This window comes from Rattus rattus, chromosome 17 (assembly GCF_011064425.1).
Source record: "Rattus rattus isolate New Zealand chromosome 17, Rrattus_CSIRO_v1, whole genome shotgun sequence".
Classification (NCBI taxonomy): domain Eukaryota; kingdom Metazoa; phylum Chordata; class Mammalia; order Rodentia; family Muridae; genus Rattus; species Rattus rattus.
In genome coordinates, this window is record NC_046170.1 from 25445871 (window position 1) to 25463700 (window position 17830).

At 47.3% G+C, this 17830-nt stretch overlaps 1 protein-coding gene across 2 annotated transcripts; it reads right to left on the reverse strand.

Annotated features, from left to right (window-relative positions):
• Positions 1-4160: 4160 nt before the first annotated feature.
• Gfod2 (glucose-fructose oxidoreductase domain containing 2) lies at positions 4161-17063 on the reverse strand. 2 transcript variants are annotated; one of them, XM_032887723.1, is made up of 3 exons: positions 16442-17063; positions 10610-10712; positions 4161-5708 (listed from the first exon to the last, which is right to left on the reverse strand). In XM_032887723.1, exons 1-3 carry the CDS (start codon positions 16698-16700, stop codon positions 4808-4810), a joined length of 1263 nt encoding a protein of 420 aa, XP_032743614.1. In that variant the 5' UTR covers positions 16701-17063; the 3' UTR covers positions 4161-4807. The 2 variants fall into 2 exon arrangements, with proteins under 2 accessions (XP_032743614.1, XP_032743613.1); XM_032887722.1 differs by lacking the exon at positions 10610-10712 and having other exon boundaries at positions 4161-5706; positions 16442-16991.
• Between the last annotated feature and the right edge of the window lie 767 nt (positions 17064-17830).

A 17830-nucleotide genomic window follows, 5' to 3' on the forward strand; every position in this document is an offset into this window, starting at 1 on the left:
CACATGGTTCCTGGTGATGTGTGGTGGTAAATGAATGTATTTTTTGGAGCTGTAAGGCCTTCACTGCAGGACTGCTGCCTCTGGTCTCAAAGACAGCTCTCTGGAAAGAGCTGAGTGAGCGATTTGTGGAGACAAAACTACTGGTCCTCCAAAACCTTTGACAGAGTTTTCTGCATTAAATGCATTTCTTCCTGTCCCAAGCTAAAATTCTGCTGTCACCACTGACCCTGTTCCCTACAAGAGAATCTATCTTCTCTGTTGAGAGGGTCAGCACCAGGGCCTGGACCTCAGACATCTCTGGGTAAGATTCTCAAGTTCCCCTCCCTCTGATCTCTGATCTCACAGATTCATACCAAAATCCTGCTGTATATAGAGTGCTTGATGATGTCACTGTCACAGAGTCCCTGCACTCTTGATGTTGCTGTCACACAGAGTACCTGCATTCTAGATGATGTCACTGTTAGAATACCTGCACTCTTGATGATGTCACTGTCCCTCTAGCATCTTGCTCTTCTTACCTAAGCTGCTTTGAAACTCTTTAATGGCTCCGTGGAATTCCTTGATCAACCTGGTCATTTTTTGCTTTCATTTTCCTGGTCTACTATGCCTTTTTTTTCCTTCATCCTTCTACCTGGTGCATGACCTTGATACACCACACACACACACACACACACACACACACACACACACACACACACACCCTCTTTCTGCTAAGTCAGGAAGCACTGCATTGCCCTGAATCTGTAGCATTTTTTTTTATTCCCACTGTCACTGTGAGTTCTATATCTTCATTAGACTGTGTACCCCTAGATCACACATCATTGGGTCACCCCTACCTAGTGGGAGGCTCCCATCAAAGGCCTCGAGGCATGGAGGCCACAGTAGAAGAAGATACAGAGGTGGCCGGTACAAAGCAGCTAAAGACATGGAGAGCCCACCAACTCACGCCAGGCCTCTAGAATACTAGCCCAGCACGATCACTGATGGAGATGAGCTGGGCGGATGCAGGTGACAACAGAATTCACATGGTCCACTTTCCTAGCATCATTTCAGGCTGCTCCCCCCATCGCCAGTTTTTCTAATGCTTTCTGGCCCACAGCAAGGTCACTGAGAAGCCATAATGTTGGGACATTTGTGTCTCCATCTGCCTCCTGCAATGATGACATCAGGTGACGCTGCCCACAGGGGCCATGCAGACACAGTCTTGCCTACTGAGATGACCACTCATGATTTGGGATGTTTCAGAGCTAGATGACTGAGTTTGACTTCCTTATTTTATGACTGAAGTAGAAGATGCCTGCAGAGATATGACTTTATGTTAAACTCGGGTCCTGTCCTACACAGAGTTCTACACCATCTGTGAACCAAAAGATTGTCTGTTGTGGCATGACTCAAGCATACCAACATTTCTTCCTTCTATTCTCCAGGGCTGGAGTGGCAGGGACCTAGTGCTATGAAGATGGTTCATGTTTCTGCTTAAAGAACAATTCTTGAGGCACAGTTCTGCAGGCATGTCTTAGCAGGGTGCATGATGGGCGAGGTCCACTTTCCTAGCATCATTCCAACAGGGCCGTCGGGACAAGTGTTGCTATGCTCATGGAGGGGCACCGATGGTAGGATGAGTGCCATTTACCCTGGGGAGAAGCGATGCCAATAATTTTATTCCTTAAGAGCCTTTCTGGCCTGAGGTGGCCCAGGGACAATGCTGTCCAGGTGTGGAAGATGCCCACAGGAGGGCTTCTCAGTGTAGTAGAAGTAGAGGACATGGCTAGGAGGGACTCAGGCTTCACAAGTGTGAAGGGTTGTGAACAAGCGGGAGTCCTAACGATGATAAACTACTGTAGCCTAAAGAAGGTAAGAGACTTAAGTGAGAGAATGGAGTCAGGCCTACTGTAGCCTATGCTGAGGATAAAATGTTGTCTCTTTATTCCAAGAACCACATCTTAGTTGCCCTCCAATGTCTTGCTACACATCTGCTTCTATACATATGCTTGTTTTTAAAAAATGGGTAAAAATATTTTTTTTTTGCTAGAAACCTGTAATATATAAAACATAAAGCCCACCAATCAGGAAAATGGCCAAAGGTGATACTGTACATCCAGTCAATAATAGAGAGTGCTTGAGACAACAGATCCGGGGATGATTGATACAATACAGCCGAGTTCTCCGTCCCTCCCTCCGAGTACAGATGGTGTCTTGGGGGTCTGCTTCTCTCATAGCTTGACATTGTTGAGAGGTTGCTTATGAAGCAAAGAACAAGGAAGACTGAGTTGTCGAGGGAGGTAGGAAATGGATATCATGACTGGGTAAGTAAAAAGCCTTGATTTGCTTTGAGGTTGAAAACTTGAAAGTTCTCATCTGACTAGGGTATATCAAAGGCAGCTAACTCAAGAAACTTCTACCTAAAAGTATAGTCCTGGGAACTGCTGCATTCTTCCAGGAGGGGGCGCTGCAGGATAAGTCTAGAACTAGTTTGGCTGGCTCACCCCTGGGCTCTCAGCCACAAGCTTTGGAGCCATAAAGGCTCAGCTCACCTCATCCACGGGGACTGCAAGTTCTTGTTCCAGAGAGATGGAAAGATGTCAGGGGTGTGGATCTAGACTCTGAGAAGTGCCCTCAAAGTCCCTGTGTCTTCATAAAAGTAGTCCCGCCCAATGTCCACTTACCACCTGCTCCAACACTGGGAGTAGTTCTCCGAGCATAAACTTTCTATAAAACCTATGCACCACTTCTGGGTCAGCAAACCACTTTTTCACAGGTACATCTTTGGTCTTCCTGGCCATTCTCAACTTAGGTGGAATCTTGGCATGTTAGTTAAACAGACAAGGACAGCTGAGATGAGCGTATTAGAAACGGGCAGTCTTGTTAGCTTCCTGAGGGTGGGCACTGTGCAGAGCTTTCATAGGTAAGGCTAGGCTAAATCCTGCTGCAGGTCAATACCTAAGTGTCTGAGAGAAGTTTGCCCAGTGTTGGAATAAGAGCAGTATAAGGTGAGGAGCTAAAGTCTTGACCTAGCAACTTTGCTTCTCTGTTCCTCCTGGTCAGAGATAATGGGCATGGATTTTTTTTGTTTTGTTTTGAGACATGTTCTTGGCTGAGTTGGGATACTCTATATAGATCAGGCAGGCCTTGAACTTGGTTTACTCTGGAGGACCAGCACAGCAACAACCCTCCAACTTTACCTCACAAAAACAACATTTGAAATCAGACAGTGCAGGGAAATAGGTCCGATGATTTCTATAAGTGGGGCCAAGAGGAAGAGGAAGAGGAAGAGGAAGGGCCTCCCCAGGCCTTTTTGGCAAGGAGCCCAGATAAGGAGGAGGAAAACTGAAGAAAGAACAGACTTCACTGAGACTTCACAATCCAGAAGACTGACAAGGGAAACAAAGCGGGCAGATTCGTCCTCCTTCAAGCCCCCACCCAGCTGACCCGTCCCTGTCCCTGTCTATCTACGATAGCCAGTTAATAAGCACAGCTGGTGACTTGCTGGCTGACTCAAGTAGTGCCAGTTAAACCTGTTCCAAAGGAATGGCACAGGCCCCTTCCTCCTTAAGCTCCTCCCCTGAGGGCTCTCCTGGAACCAGCTACACTATAGCTTCCAGAACAGAACCCTGGGACTGGAGATGGCTCAGCAGTTAAAGGTTCAGTTCCCAGAAATCCACATGAGGTGCCTCACTTCTTACTCCAGGAAATCTGATGCCATCTTCTGGCCTCTTTGGGCACCTGAACTCATGTGCACACAAACACAGACACACATACATACACATAAATAAATGATACATCTTAAAAAAAAATAAAAGGGGGGCTTGGGGATTTAGCTCAGCGGTAGAGCGCTTGCCTAGCGAGCGCAAGGCCCTGGGTTCGGTCCCCAGCTCCGAAAAAAAAGAAAAAAAAAAAAAAATAAAAGGACCTCTCATGACATCCAGGCTAGGGGTCCCAGGCCCCTGTCTTCTTGGAACGGCAGGTTTGGCAACAGCCTAACAGGGAGCCTCTTATCCTCTCTGCTGCAGACATTTGGGGAGCTTTGGGGGTTCAGCCATGAGCTAAGTCATGCGCTGATGGGTAGCCCATGAAGGAGAAAACAACTGACCTACTGCCATAAACAAGCCTTTCATTATTAAAGAAACCCAATCCGAAACAAACGACCACACACCATGATGTCACTTTTTTTTTCTGCCTTATTTACTGACATTTCTCAGATGTTCTACAGTTCCCCCTTTGTCTCCTCTCTGCCAAGTCACGGGCCCTCCTCCCTAGAGTTATGTATAACACAGAAATCTCCTTTTTCTCTTGGAAGGGCTTGCAAGGGGGCTGAAAAGGTCTGATCACATGGGAGGGTGGGGGAAGATCCCTAAGGGCTGCCCTGCCACCCTCTCCAGTCCTGAGATACCCTGGTCGGAGACAGACAAGGTTCCTTGCCTTCTCCCCTTAGGACTCAACCAAGCTAGCTCCTTACTGGGTTTTCTTGTCCTATCAGACCACACTTCAGCCTGAAGAGCCCACAGGTTGATCTTCACTGGTCCTGCTCACTGGCAGAGCCACAAGGGGCCAGGTTACAGCCCTACCCTGCTGGGCACACAGCTAGCCTAAGCTACGACAGCAGGAGCATTTGCTGCCTTGCAAGTCTGAGGAGTCAATGATGGACGGATGGATAGGTTTTTCCCTTGGCCACCTTCAGTTGGCTCCTAACCCTGGCCCAAGCTACTTTATTAAACAAGACGCTGTGTCTCTGCTATAGCCAATCACAGCTCCCAGTGCCGTCCCTGGGCCCTCCGCCCCGCGGACAGGCGGAAGTGCGTGTGCAGGCTCACAGGTTGTTCCGCTGAAGTGTTTCACTTAGATTCTGGTTGGCATCTGGCTCCTCTGTCAGCAGCTCCACAGTTTCCCACTCCCCAGATCGGCTGGACCTTTTAATGGCATCTACCACGCTCTGCATATACAGTCCGTCCTCAAATGAGGCAGCCATAGACACAGGGGTGCGGTCCCAGGTACGGCGATCCCCCTGCCCCTGGAAGGATTGACGCAAGGCCTGAACCATGTAGACCATACCTTTCAAGTAAAGCAGTGGGACATCCTGGGGACCCTGCTCAGGGAACCCTGCACCCACAGCCAGCGAGTCTCTCACCAGCAGCTCCTCCTGCGCAGCAGAGTTCTTCTGCCCATAGAGGTCAGCTCCCCGGGCAACAAGGCGCCCTGCTGAGCCCACTACCATGACCTCATGCACAAAGGCACCAGGCATGTTGAAGTTGAGTGTCACTGTGCTGCATACCCCCCCACCCATGAGCATCTGAAAAAAACAGAAGTCGTCACTGGTGACATGCCGGATGCCACGGATGGTGGCATTCTGCCTCACAAAGGTCTTGAGGAGCCCATGCACCTTCTCTGCTTTCTGGCCAGTCAAATGGGTCAGCAGGTCCACAATATAGGTACCCATGGTGTGCAGGCCCCCGCCACCCATAAGCTCATCACAAATCCAGCCGTAGCTGGAGCTGAGCAGGCTCCCGGAGTAGATGCGGGCATCGCAGATCATCACGGCCCCCACGTAGTGTTCTGCGATCAGCTGTTTCATGCGCACAAAGGCAGGTAGGAAGCGCAGCACGTTCCCCACGAGGCTCATCAGCTGTGGGTAGTAGCGAGACGCAGTCACCATCCGGAAGGCATCTACGGATGTTGCAGCCTTCTCACACACCACGTTCTTCCCAATTCCTGTAGCAAAAGACAATGGGAAAAAGTCAAAGTTCCTTGTAGGGGGGAAAAACAACCTTTTGTGCCATCCAATTAGACAAGATGGATGAAGCAAAGAAGTGCAGGCCGACAGGAGCCGGATATAGATCTCTCCCGAGACACACAGCCAGAATACAGCAAACACAGAGGAGAATGCCAGCAGCAAACCACTGAACTGAGAACAGGACCCCCGTTGAAGGAATCAGAGAGAGAACTGGAAGAGCTTGAAGGAGCTCGAGACCCCTTATGAACAACAATGCCAAGCAACCAGAGCTTCCAGGGACTAAGCCACTACCTAAAGACTATACATGGACTGACCCTGGCTCCAACCTCATAGGTAGCAATGAATATCCTAAATACGAGCACCAGTGGAAGGGGAAGCCCTGGGTCCTGCTAAGACTGAACCCCCAGTGAACGTGATTGGTGTGGGGAGGGCGGCAAGGGGGGGAGGATGGGGAGGGGAACACCCATAAAGAAGGGGAGGGGGGAGGGGGATGTTTGCCTGGAAACCGGGAAAGGGAATAACACTCAAAATGTATATAAGAAATACTCAAGTTAATAAAAACAAAAAAAACCCCCAATCTTTTGTTTGTTTTTGTTTTTGAAACAGGTTTCTCTAGGTAGCTTTGGCTGTCCTAGAACTCATTCTGTAGACCAGGCTAGCCTCAAACTCCGAGATCTGCATGCCTCTGCCTCCCAGGTGCACCACCATCACACAAATTTCTCAAGCCAGTTAAGGTGGAATAGGACTATAATCTCAGTATTTGGGGTCGGGGTAGGGGTGGAGGCAGAAAGATCTGGATTATATAACATTCAGTCTACACACACACACACACCCCTCCAAGGAAGATGGCCTAGAAATGTTGCTCTAGAAATAGGTGATCTGGAGCAGAGGGAGGAGACTTAGAGCGTCTGGAAAGCTCTCAGTAACTCCAAGAGTAACAAGTTCTTTCAGTAGAGTGTGGTAGGTACTGGGGATGGCCGGGACCAAGGGAGGCCTGACAGGGGAGTTCCTGGTGCTAAGGAACAAAGGGTATGCAGAGAGGGGGTGACCTATGTCAAGACTTTAAGGCAGGGAATTGCTGACATCCTGGGTGCATGCCAGGACACAGAGCAATAGGTGGTATTTAAAGTGATATGAGAAAGTACCCAGACAACAGGCATCCCTCCCTCCCAAAACAGTCAAGGTGGAGGTGCAATCCAAAATGGGGCTCTGGGGATTCCTTTCTTCAAATCTTCCCCATCTAAATTTCCTGGGTCAAAAAAAAAAAAAAATCACTGGAGGCACCTATTATATGCCACTTTTCAAAAGATTTTTTTGTCTGTGTGGTGTATGCAAGTGTGTATGTTTGTATGTGGAGTGTGTGTGTGGATCTGGTCACATAATTTGTGCCCATGGAGGCCCAAAGCTAAAATCAGGTGTCCTCTTCTGACACTTTCCTTTTGAGACATTGTCTCCCTATGTAGTCATATAACTACATCTGGCCTGGAACTCACTCTGCAGACCAGGCTGGCCTTGAACCCAAGTTCCTCCTGCCTGTGCCTCCTAAGTGCTGAGATTATAGGTATATACTGTCATACCAGGCCACTTTATTTTTGAGTCAAAGGTTTGGTCCCTGACACTTGGTGCTCCTGGGAAAGGAAATCTCTGGACAGAAGCAAGGCCACTGGAAGCTGTGCCTTTGAATGGGCTGCCAGGAAGCACAGTTTTGCTCCTAAACTGGATGGGGTGGCCCACACCTGCAATCATAGCAACTGGAGGTTGAAAGGGGAAGGTCATGAGCTTGAGGCCAGCCAAGGCTACACTGGGAGAGCCTGTTTCTAATAGATACACAGAACAGTCTTGTTCTACCATATGCTCCTTGCCTTTCTGATCTACCTAACAAGGGTCCAGAGAAGACATAGCTACCATCATGGCTAATGGCTAAAACCTCAAGCAAAGCAAACCTTTCCCCTTGAACTCACAGAGAGCCCACTGCCTGCTGCCTCCCTCAAGTGCTGGGGTTAGGTCTGACACTACTCCCTGCAAGACTTTCCTTTCCTTTGTATATCTCAAATATTTGGTTCTAGTGGTGGAAATCTAACATAAAACTTAATATGGTTTTCAGATTAACTTCTCCCAAAAAAACTTTCCAATGGCTTTATATCTCAGTCAGAGTAAAAGTCAAAGTCCTGGCACCAGGCATGGTAATGCATGCCTGTAATTCCAGCAGTTGGGAGACTATGAGTTGGAGGCCAGCCTTGACTACTCCAAAAGGCCTTGTTTCATAAATAGGGCTGGCAAGATGGCTTAGTGGGGTTTTGGGGGAAGCGCTAGTTGTGCAAGCTGATGACTTAAGTACAATCCCCAGATTCTATGGTAGGAAGAACTGACTTTAGGAAGTCTGCTGAGCAACCCACCATGTACTCTGTGGCACAAGCACACCTGCATTCACACACACACACACACACACACACACACACACACACACACACGCATGTACATATATACACACACTCACACACACACTCATATACACACACACATATACACACACTCACATATATATACACACTCATACACATACACTCATATACACTCATACATATACACACTTATATGCACACACTGACACACTCATATACACACATACACACTCACATATATACACACACTCATACACATACACACTCATATACATACATACATACACACACCAACATCCTATATACACATACGGAATAATAAAATTGAAAAGTACAAACTTGCCTGGCCTATTAATTCAATTCCAGTCTGGAAATTCAGAAAGACCCAGTCTTAGAATAAAAAGTGTGGGGAACTGGAGAGATGGCTCAGTGGTTAAGAGCACTGACTGCTCTTCCAGAGGTTCAGAGTTCAATTCCCAGCAACCCCATGGTGGCTTACAACCATCTGTAAAGAGATCCGATGCCCTCTTCTGGTGTGTCTGAAGACAGTGACAGTGTACTTATATGGAATAAATAAATAAATCTTTAAAAATAAAGTGTGGGATGATGTCACAGGTGAGGCAGGCACAAGATAGAATGAGGCCTGTTATTGGGCAAGAAGGAAGGATGGGCGGGAGAAAAGTTTGAAGGAAGAGAAGGAGATGGGAACGGAAGAGGGGAGGAGACGGCAGAGTAGCCAAGGAGAGACAACATGGAAGCTGACGTTAGGATTCCCCGATGTACCTTTACAGGTTGCTATGAATGTTCTTAAGGGATGGATGTGTACCGGGCTTTGTATGTTTAGGTGGGCAATTATATCTTACCAATTGGATCAGAGGTTATTGTGCTGTGTGTTCTTTCTTGAAGCGATTTAAGTGTAAGAGAGTGTGTGGTGACTAGAGACACTGGGCTGCCATGGAGTTGGGATGTGTGTTTCTGGCATGGAAACCTGCCTTGGGAACTAGATAGGTAGAGAGAGTGCTGCCAGGCTCAGAGAGAGGCCTTCGGCAGTGTGATATGGGATGGAGCAGAGCAGGTGAGACGCTTTGCTGACTAAGACTTGAGATATCTAGCAGATATCTTGGGCACCACAGTGCTGGACCTAGTGGGGGATAAAAGACAAACTCTTTTTTTTTTTTTTTTAATTTTACAAGAACAAAAAGCAAAAGAGGATTAGCTGGTACACAGCCCAACTCTTACCCAGCATGCTCTAGGGTCAATCCCCAGGCACTGAAAAGACACACAATCCTATTAGTGGTCTATGGATAGGACCTTGATTTCTGACCAGAGACCCTTCCAAAGTTTTCATTTAGCTCTTTTTCCTATCGTGGTCCCTCCTTTGCTCACCCTGTGCTGGCTGCTCACTGGAGACAGTGCATCTGTGTTCGAGAGCCTTGTGGTTAGAAAGAGGCAATGATTATTAGCACCAAAGAAGGGACAGGTAGAACCAGACACCATCATAGCCAGAGAAGTCTTGAGTGGGATGACAAAGTTCCTGATTCTGATGGAAGAGCATCGAACAGTGTGTGTCATCGTGTGTGTCCTCTTGGTTCCCGAGGTGCTGTGTGGTTTGAGACACAACCTCTAAACCTTGATGTCCCTGTCCTGGGTCCTTACTCTACTCCATGTCCCTCTAGGTATACAGATCTGCAAGAGCCCTGCTGTTTGCTACCTTGGTTACAAATGCTTTCTGTAACTAATAACATGAGGCAAAGGGTGAGGGGCAGTGGTTCACTACCCGACAGTTTATTCTCAAAGATGGGTTCTGGCTACAGAATCCATGCTGAACCCATTTCCCCACAAACACTGGTTACCACTGACTATAAATTTTGTAGTGAAAAAAAAGAAAAAGAAACTCTATACAAATGCTGACGTCTCCCATGATGGATGGATGGCTTCCAAGTCTGCCAAAAAGCCAGAAAATGCCAACTATTAGCGGTAAACTTAGGCACTGGAGTCAGAAACTTCTGTCACCAAAAATTTTCTCAGTTCACACTGAATGACTGGCAGCTCCTGTCAATGTGTGTGAGTTTTGGCTTTTTGCATTTTTTTTTTTAACTGTAAAATGAGTCAGCCCACCTTCCAGGGAGGATGGCCGAATTAACTGAGGTAGCACGGTAAGGAATGCACCTGGCTCAGCACAACCGCCAGTGGCTCATCCCAGGAGAGGATGGACCAATGCATGCTACGGCAGAAGGGCTTCCTGTAACTCAGACTTTAAGATTCACCAGTGCCACAGTTTCTAGGCAAATAGTTTCTTTACTATTTTGAAATGCTTTTTCTTTCTTTTGGGGGAGCATAGGGTTGAGATAAGGTCTTACTCTGTAGGTCAGGCTACTTTCAAACTTACCTCCCAACCACCCTGATCCTCAAGCAGTCACAGAACATTAACCATCGACACATAATCGAGTCCCAGGCCTGAACTCTCAGAATGCTCAATCTCTGTCTACAGTAAGGTGCACACGGAGAACCTGGTGTCACTGCGTCAGGCCCTCCCTCCATCTCCTGCTCTTCTCCAGCCAACTGAAGCTTCACAACAGGTACTGGTAGGATAACAAGAGAATAGCTAGCTAGCTCATGGTCACATGTCAGGGCAGGAACCCAGGCCCAGGGCAGGGGCCAGGCTTTTGCACTGGGGCCCTGCAGGAGGGAAAGGAATCCCCAGCTGCTATTACTCCTGCTTCTGCAGTCTCTCCAGAGTTCTCCCACATCTGCAATTTCTAGGGACAATTGCCATTTGGCTGTTAAACACACGTGGCTGGCCAGGGAGGTATAATTAGATTCTCAGATACAAAACCCACAGAGAGTTGCAGTTCTGCCCACCCAGGAACTTCTTGTTATACTAACACTCTGTTCAGCTTGTGATAACCACTAAAGGGTGGGGAAGTGAAGTGGTTTTGGTGGAGCATGGAAACAAAACCCCACTTTCAGCATGCCCAAAGGAAGAGCTTTTGAACATAGAACCCAGGAGTCTTATTGCATGGAAAGCAGAAGTATTAAGATGCAATCAGGCTCCTGTAGGTTAACCATGCAAACAACCTTCAACTTTCTGTTAGACTTGGGTTATCTTGAAATACATGCATGTATATAAGTTTATTTAGCTCTCCTTCCAGGAAGTCAAAAGAGGCGTTACTGAATGAAAACTGCTGCTTGCTTCCTGTCAGCAGGAGATGGAGTTCCTGAGAACTTTCTAAATGCTGCAGTGCTGGGGTTGAACCCAGGGCCTCCAGCATGCTCAGACCATACTCTGAGCTTTATCCCCAGCCCCCATGAGTACTTTCTACCTCAGGTTTTCTGGAGGGTAAATATGTTTCAAGCTGCCAGCCTCTGGCTAGCTATAGCTCCCTTATAGCTAGAACTGCCCTAGTCCTCCTCAGAACATGCTCTTTGTTCCTTAGTAACACATAGAAGTGAGGTTCACAGGCGGGGCTCAGACACCTGCATTTTCCCTGTCTCTACTGAGAGGTCTGAGAGTGAATGATTTGTACAGTAGAGCGGACAGGGAGCCCAAGAGGGGCCTCGCTCTCATGTATTATGTTTAATAAAATCCAGGGAGATACACTAACAAAAGCTTCCTTATTCATTATTACTGCATGTGTTGGCACACGGATGGGTATGTGTGTATGTATGTGGAGTGTATGTGCTGCCTTGGCGGACATGGAGAGAGAGCCAGGACAACTATGTGGAGTTGGTTCTCTCCTTCCACCTTCACTCAGGTTCCAGAGACTGAGTTCAGGCTGTTAAGCTCGGGTGGCGAGTGCCTTTACCCACTGAGCTGTCTCCATAGTTCCCACTCTCCTTTTTTCATTAAAACGGTTTTATGAAGCTGGAGCAATGGTTGGCTCAGTGGTTAAGAACACTTGCTTCTCTTGCAGAGGACCTGGGTTCAGTTCCCATTGCCTACATGGTGTTCACAAATATCTGCAATGCCAGTTCCTGGGCATTCAGCTCCCTCTTCTGGCCTCCTCAAATTCCAGGCATGCATGTGGTATTCAAGATCTCTCTAACAGTCTTGGCTGTCCTGACACTCACTCTGTAGACCAGGCTAGCTTCAAACTCACAGAGATCCCGCCTGCTTCTGCCTCCTGAGCACTGGGACTAAAGGTGTGCACCTCACATCTGGCTTGACTCCTAGAAACGGGAGTTTGAAAACCAGCAGAGCAGGCGCTTGCTTAGCCCCAGCATTCTTTCCTGGTCACATCTTAGCTCTCTGTCCACTAGCAAAGTGAACTATGTGGGTAGAAACTGTAAATGTTTTAATTACCCAGTATGTCAGGTCCTGGCCTAAGCACTGGAGAAACACAGTATCAATCATGGGCTTAACTTGAAGACTTACACTTCAGGGGTTCATACAATAAAATGTAGACTGCATAGCAGGAATCTGGTCTGACCTGAGTTGAAGGAGGCTTCCTAAGGAACTGAAGTTCTTGAGATTAAATTATCTGGGTCAGTCCGCTTGGAGAGAAATCTTTTGTTATCCTAATAGCCCACAAGAAAAGAATCAGTAAACTTAATGTGTGTGTATAAAATTAATTTTATAAACTTTATTATTTAACAACAATAAACCTTTTAAATAAAACAAACACATCAAAATTAACCAGAGCCAAAGCTCAGTGAATTTCTATATAATAATTATATAGCCATTCTGAACTTCACATTGGATTTTACGCTTTCACTACGGAATATATTTTTATGTACTTATCCGTCACCAAATATGAAAAAACCTTGGAAGAATTAAAACTAGGAGAAGAATTATCTTCTTATCTTCTTTTATAACTCAGACTTGGGAGCTGTCTCACTGGGTGTCTGCTGTACATGCTTGAGGACTTGAGTACGGAAACCTAGCACCCATGTAAAAACCTGGTGCAGTGCATGTACAACTCACCTCAGTGCTTAGGGCTGGGAGACAGAGAGGGACAGAGCCCAGGGGGTTAGCTGACTTTCAACTCTATGTTTAGTGTCTCAAAAGAGAGAGTAGGGATGGAGAGTGGACTCAATGGTTAAGAATGTCAACCGTTCTTGCAGAAGACCCAAGTTCAAGTCCCAGCACCCGCACTGGGCAGCTCATTGCTGCCTGTAAGTGCAGCTCCTTGGGCTCCTGCAGACCCACATATAACCCCCTCCCACAAAATGAGAAATAAAATTACCTAATATCAACCTCTACTCTCACAACCTCTACTCTATTCACAAAGGGGAATATACATTCCCACACAGTATGGACAAATGCACACCACAAACAAAAGACTAAAAAATTCTGCCTACATCCCAAGACCTAAAGTTATCATATCTTAAATTCCTGGGCCTCAGCTCCATTTCTGTCTTTTGTTTGGGGCACTGGGGACTGAACCCAAAGCCTCATGTACACTAGCTCTACCCCGAGTTATAACTCCAGGTCCTTAAGGTCTCAGGTTCAAAGGAAACTTTGAGGAGTCAGTTCATTTCCTCCACCACGTGGGTTCAGCCTTGGCAGTAAGTATCCACAAACCCGTCTCACCGGCTCTCTTCCTTTCCTTTTCTTTTTTAAACAGTTTTTCGTATATCCCAAGCTGTCCTTAAACTCATTACGGAGGCAAAAATGATTCCTGCCCTACTGCCTAAACGCTAGGGCTCTGGGTATGTACTGCTGAGGTCTTGTCTTTTGCTGTCTATTTTAATGCTAAGTGTGGACCCCAAGACCTGGATTCTGTACTTAGCCCCTGTGACCCTGCCCTAAGTTATTTCTGATTAGGGAATAAAGATGCCAATAGTCAACAGCTGCAGAAGAGACATAGGTGGGGTTTAGGTTTCTTGGCCTTGGTGGGGAGGGAGGGAGGAGAAGGAAGAAAAGAAAGAAGAGAAGTAGGAGGTGGAAGAGAAAGAGGAGGAAGGAAAAAAGAAGAAAGAAGAGGAGGAAGAAGATGAGGAGGAAGAGGAGAACAATGGCAGGAAGGAGGAGAAGCCAGCTGCCATGGGTTAGCTGAACCATAAAAACATGTCCCTGAGGTCTGGCCTACTGGAGTTAGGAGCAGCCCAGATGAAACAGGAAGCAGTAAGGAATAACGTGGGGTTATCGATGGGAAAGTGGATTCTAACAGCATGGAGGCTAGGGATCTGCCAGCTCTTGTGCTGATTGAGGCTAATTTTAATATAAAAGCTGTGTATGTGTGTGTTTTAATCCAGGAACTCAATAAACCAAAGGCAGGGTAGAAACCCCGTGCTGCAGTTTAAACAATTCCTACAACATATACCACCACACTTAAGTCTTATGTGGTTCTTTCTTTCTTTTTTTTTTTTTGGTTCTTTTTTTCGGAGCTGGGGACCGAACCCAGGGCCTTGTGCTTCCTAGGCAAGCGCTCTACCACTGAGCTAAATCCCCAACCCGTCTTACGCGGTTCTTAAGACTGAATCTTGGTTTTCATCCATGCAGGCAAACACTCTAGCAACTGACTACATCCACAGCCCATCAGTTCCTCTAGTTAACAACCATATCACTATGTGTCTGTGACCTCAGCCACTGTGTGCATCAGAACCACCGAGGAAGCGTGCCCAGACAGTGTGGCACCCACCCCAGAGAGGCGGGAAATCTGAGGTGCTTGAGAAATTACACTTCTGTCCCAGGTGACATTGCTTCTTTGGTGGTGCTGTGCAGGGATCCTTGCAGTGCAGGGTGGGGTATGGGGTATGGCATGTGGGGTGGGGTACACGACACCAGACTAGTTTTGCGAGAACGCACAGTGGGTGCTGGATTAGACAACGCTCAGGGCACCAGCAAGCCTCACTGTTCTTTTACTTTGTGTCTGAGAAGGCTAGAAGATATGGTTCCACTAACTGACATGGGAGGAAAGAAGTATGAAAATATCGATCTGGGTCACATATGTCTTTACATGGACTGCAAGTCTGTGTCTGCTATGTGCCTCACATTACTGTCTTCACACTCTGTGTCTTTTATAGGCTTACCGTATTATATCACAACCCACGATACATGCTTAGGTGGTGAAAACTTCAGGTAATTGTGAAAATTTCTCACATGCTACAGGTCTAAAGGAGCTGAGCTAAAGTTAGACTAATCCAACAGCTACCAACTAAGTCATTGTCTTGTCTTCTTCCAGTTCCTAAAAGACTGCAGTTACAAAGCTTAGAACCTTAATTAAAAACAACAGTAACACACAAAGAAAAAGAGCAAGAGAGACAGATCCAATAACAGAAGGAAAGAAGGGAAGGGAAGGGAAGAGAAGAGAAGGAAGGAAAGAAAAAGGAAGGGCGGGCTGGAGAGATGGCTCAGCGGTTAAGAGCACTGACTGCTCTTCCAGAGGTCCTGAGTTCAATTCCCAGCAACCACATGGTGGCCCACAACCATCTGTAAAGAGATCTGATGCCCTCTTCTGGTGTGTCTGAGGATAGCTACAGTGTACTTACATATAATAAATGAATAAATCTTTAAAAAAGAAAGAAAGAAAGAGAGAAAGAAAGAAAGAAAGAAAGAAAGAAAGAAAGAAAGAAAGAAAGAAAGAAAAAGGAAGGGAAGGGAAGGGGAGGGGACAGAAGGGAAGGGAAGCCAGGAGCAGTGGCACATATATATAATCCCAGCACTCAGAAGGGCGAGGCAGGATTGTGAGTTGGGGGACAGCCTGAGCTACATAGTAAAACTCAAGATATGATGAAAAGAAGAATCTGCCTAGAGTTCACAAGCAAGAGGAACTCACTAGGAACCTGAAGAACAGCTCACCAGGCCACACCCAGTGAGGACCAGAAGGTCCCCAGGCCCAGTTTCCCAAGAGAGTGGCCACGTGAACAGGCTGTCAGGCTTGGCGGAGAGCCTTCCTGCTGTCTGGCAGTAGAGATTACAGTTTGCCAGGAAGGGTGGTGCTCACTACAGTCAAGGGCTGACAAAGCATGGGAAACAGGAGCCTTCTAGACAGCCTCCTCTCCTTCCTGTGGTGCTGTGCACTACAGCAGGACAGAACAAACACAGCCACCACAGCTGGGATCTGAGGGTTCAGGGGATGCCGACTTCCCAGGGGCAGACTTGACACTGAAGGAGTGCAACGTCTCTAGCTCTCTGATGGGCCAAGTCTCTGCTCTGAGGGAGTAGAGAGGATTGCGCCCTTACTCCTCTTTAGAGCTTTTAGAACCTCCAGCATGTCCTTCCCCACTCTGCCCTAGTGATATCCCAGGATACCGCTACCTCCAGATGCAGACAAGGAAGGAGTGGCCAGGCCCAGGAGAGGGCAGTGAGCTGTGGAGGAGCCCAGAGGAGGAAAGAGTCTGCTCGCTGTGGCCTGACGGTGCATACCTAGAGCCTTCACAGATATCTGTCGGGTGAGCGGAGGTGGGATATTGATGCAAACCAGGTCTACATCTTGATGCAGCAGAACGTCATCTGTCCGGCTGGTGTAGAAGGTGATGTTCATCTCCTCGGCCAGCTGCTTTGCCTCTTCCTCTGTCTTTCCCCACAGGGCCTCCACGGTGAAGCCCTCCGCCCTCAGCAGTGGGACTAGGACCCGGGCTGAGCTGCCCGTCCCGAACACACCCACTCCTGGCAGCAACTTCATCCTGGCCTCTGCTCAACAACTCATCTCCTTACAAGGGTCCCCACAATGGAGCTGACCTTCTGGTAGTCCTGATCAAGCATGGCTCCTAAAACAGAAACGCACTGGTTAGTGGCAGAGATTACACTCAGGGGAGCCGAGATTCTAAGGCAATTTGGAAGCAACAAGTTCTCTGTCTCCAAAGCACAAATAAAGTATTTTTCCAAAATAAAAAGCTGAACAATCTTGTTCCTGGAACACTGGATACCATAGTCACCTACTGGACACAGAGAAAACAAGCAAACTATGAGAAGTAATGAGAAGTTGGGATTTAGCCTTCAAGGCTTCAACCACAAAATAAAGACTGATCTTTAAACTTCCCTCTTCTAAAACACAAAAAGAAATGATTCTCTTTTCCTTTTTTGTAAACAAGATATTCACCCTGGAGCACTTGGGAGTCCGAGGAAGGAGTACTGTATGTGTAAGACCAGCCTGGCCTACGTAACAAAAGTCTGTCTCAAAAAAAAAAAAAAAAAGACTGAAAAAATAATAGAACAAAGAAGCCATGCATGGTGACACACACCTGTGTGGCACTCGGGAGGTGACACACGCCTGTGATAGCACTCAGGAGGCAGAGGCAAAATAAATCTGTGAGTTCAAGTCCAGTCTGGGTACAGAATGAGCTCCAGGACAGCCAGGGCTGTGTAGAGACTCTGTCTCAAACAAAACAAAACAAAGACTGAAAAACCAGGGTAGCTAATAAAAATGACAGGTTAGATAAGTAACCCTGGGGCCACTAAAACCATGAGGTACAGAGACCTCAACCACTACCTGAAAGACACTCACCACACACTCACTAAAAAGCAGGGAAATCCTAGTCCACAGGGCAGCCCTGCAGCATGCTATACGCCGGGACAGTGCGCCTACGTTACGCTGTGAACCACTGAAGTGAGCACAGCACAGGTGCTGGCAAGTCCAGAGCCTTCAGGATTTTCTGTTCTGTTTGCTTGTGTGATATTTACTTATTTACTTATTTGTACACAGGGTCTTATGTAGCCTAGTGTGACCCCAACCTATGAACCACACTGTTTTAGGTGTGGGACTGAACCCAAGGCTTCACAAAGCTTTCTAGCAAATGAAGCACAGCCTCAGCC

Excerpts from the sequence above, each read along its gene's own strand:
- Gfod2 (XM_032887723.1), bottom strand. The coding sequence starts at position 16,700 with ATGAAGTTGCTGCCAGGAGTGGGTGTGTTCGGGACGGGCAGCTCAGCC. Across the intron at positions 10,713-16,441 it reads GATATCTGTGAAGGCTCTAG|TACCTGTTGTGAAGCTTCAG; the intron begins GTATGCACCGTC and ends TTATCCTACCAG. Across the intron at positions 5,709-10,609 it reads GCACCTTACTGTAGACAGAG|AGGAATTGGGAAGAACGTGG; the intron begins ATTGAGCATTCT and ends GTCTTTTGCTAC.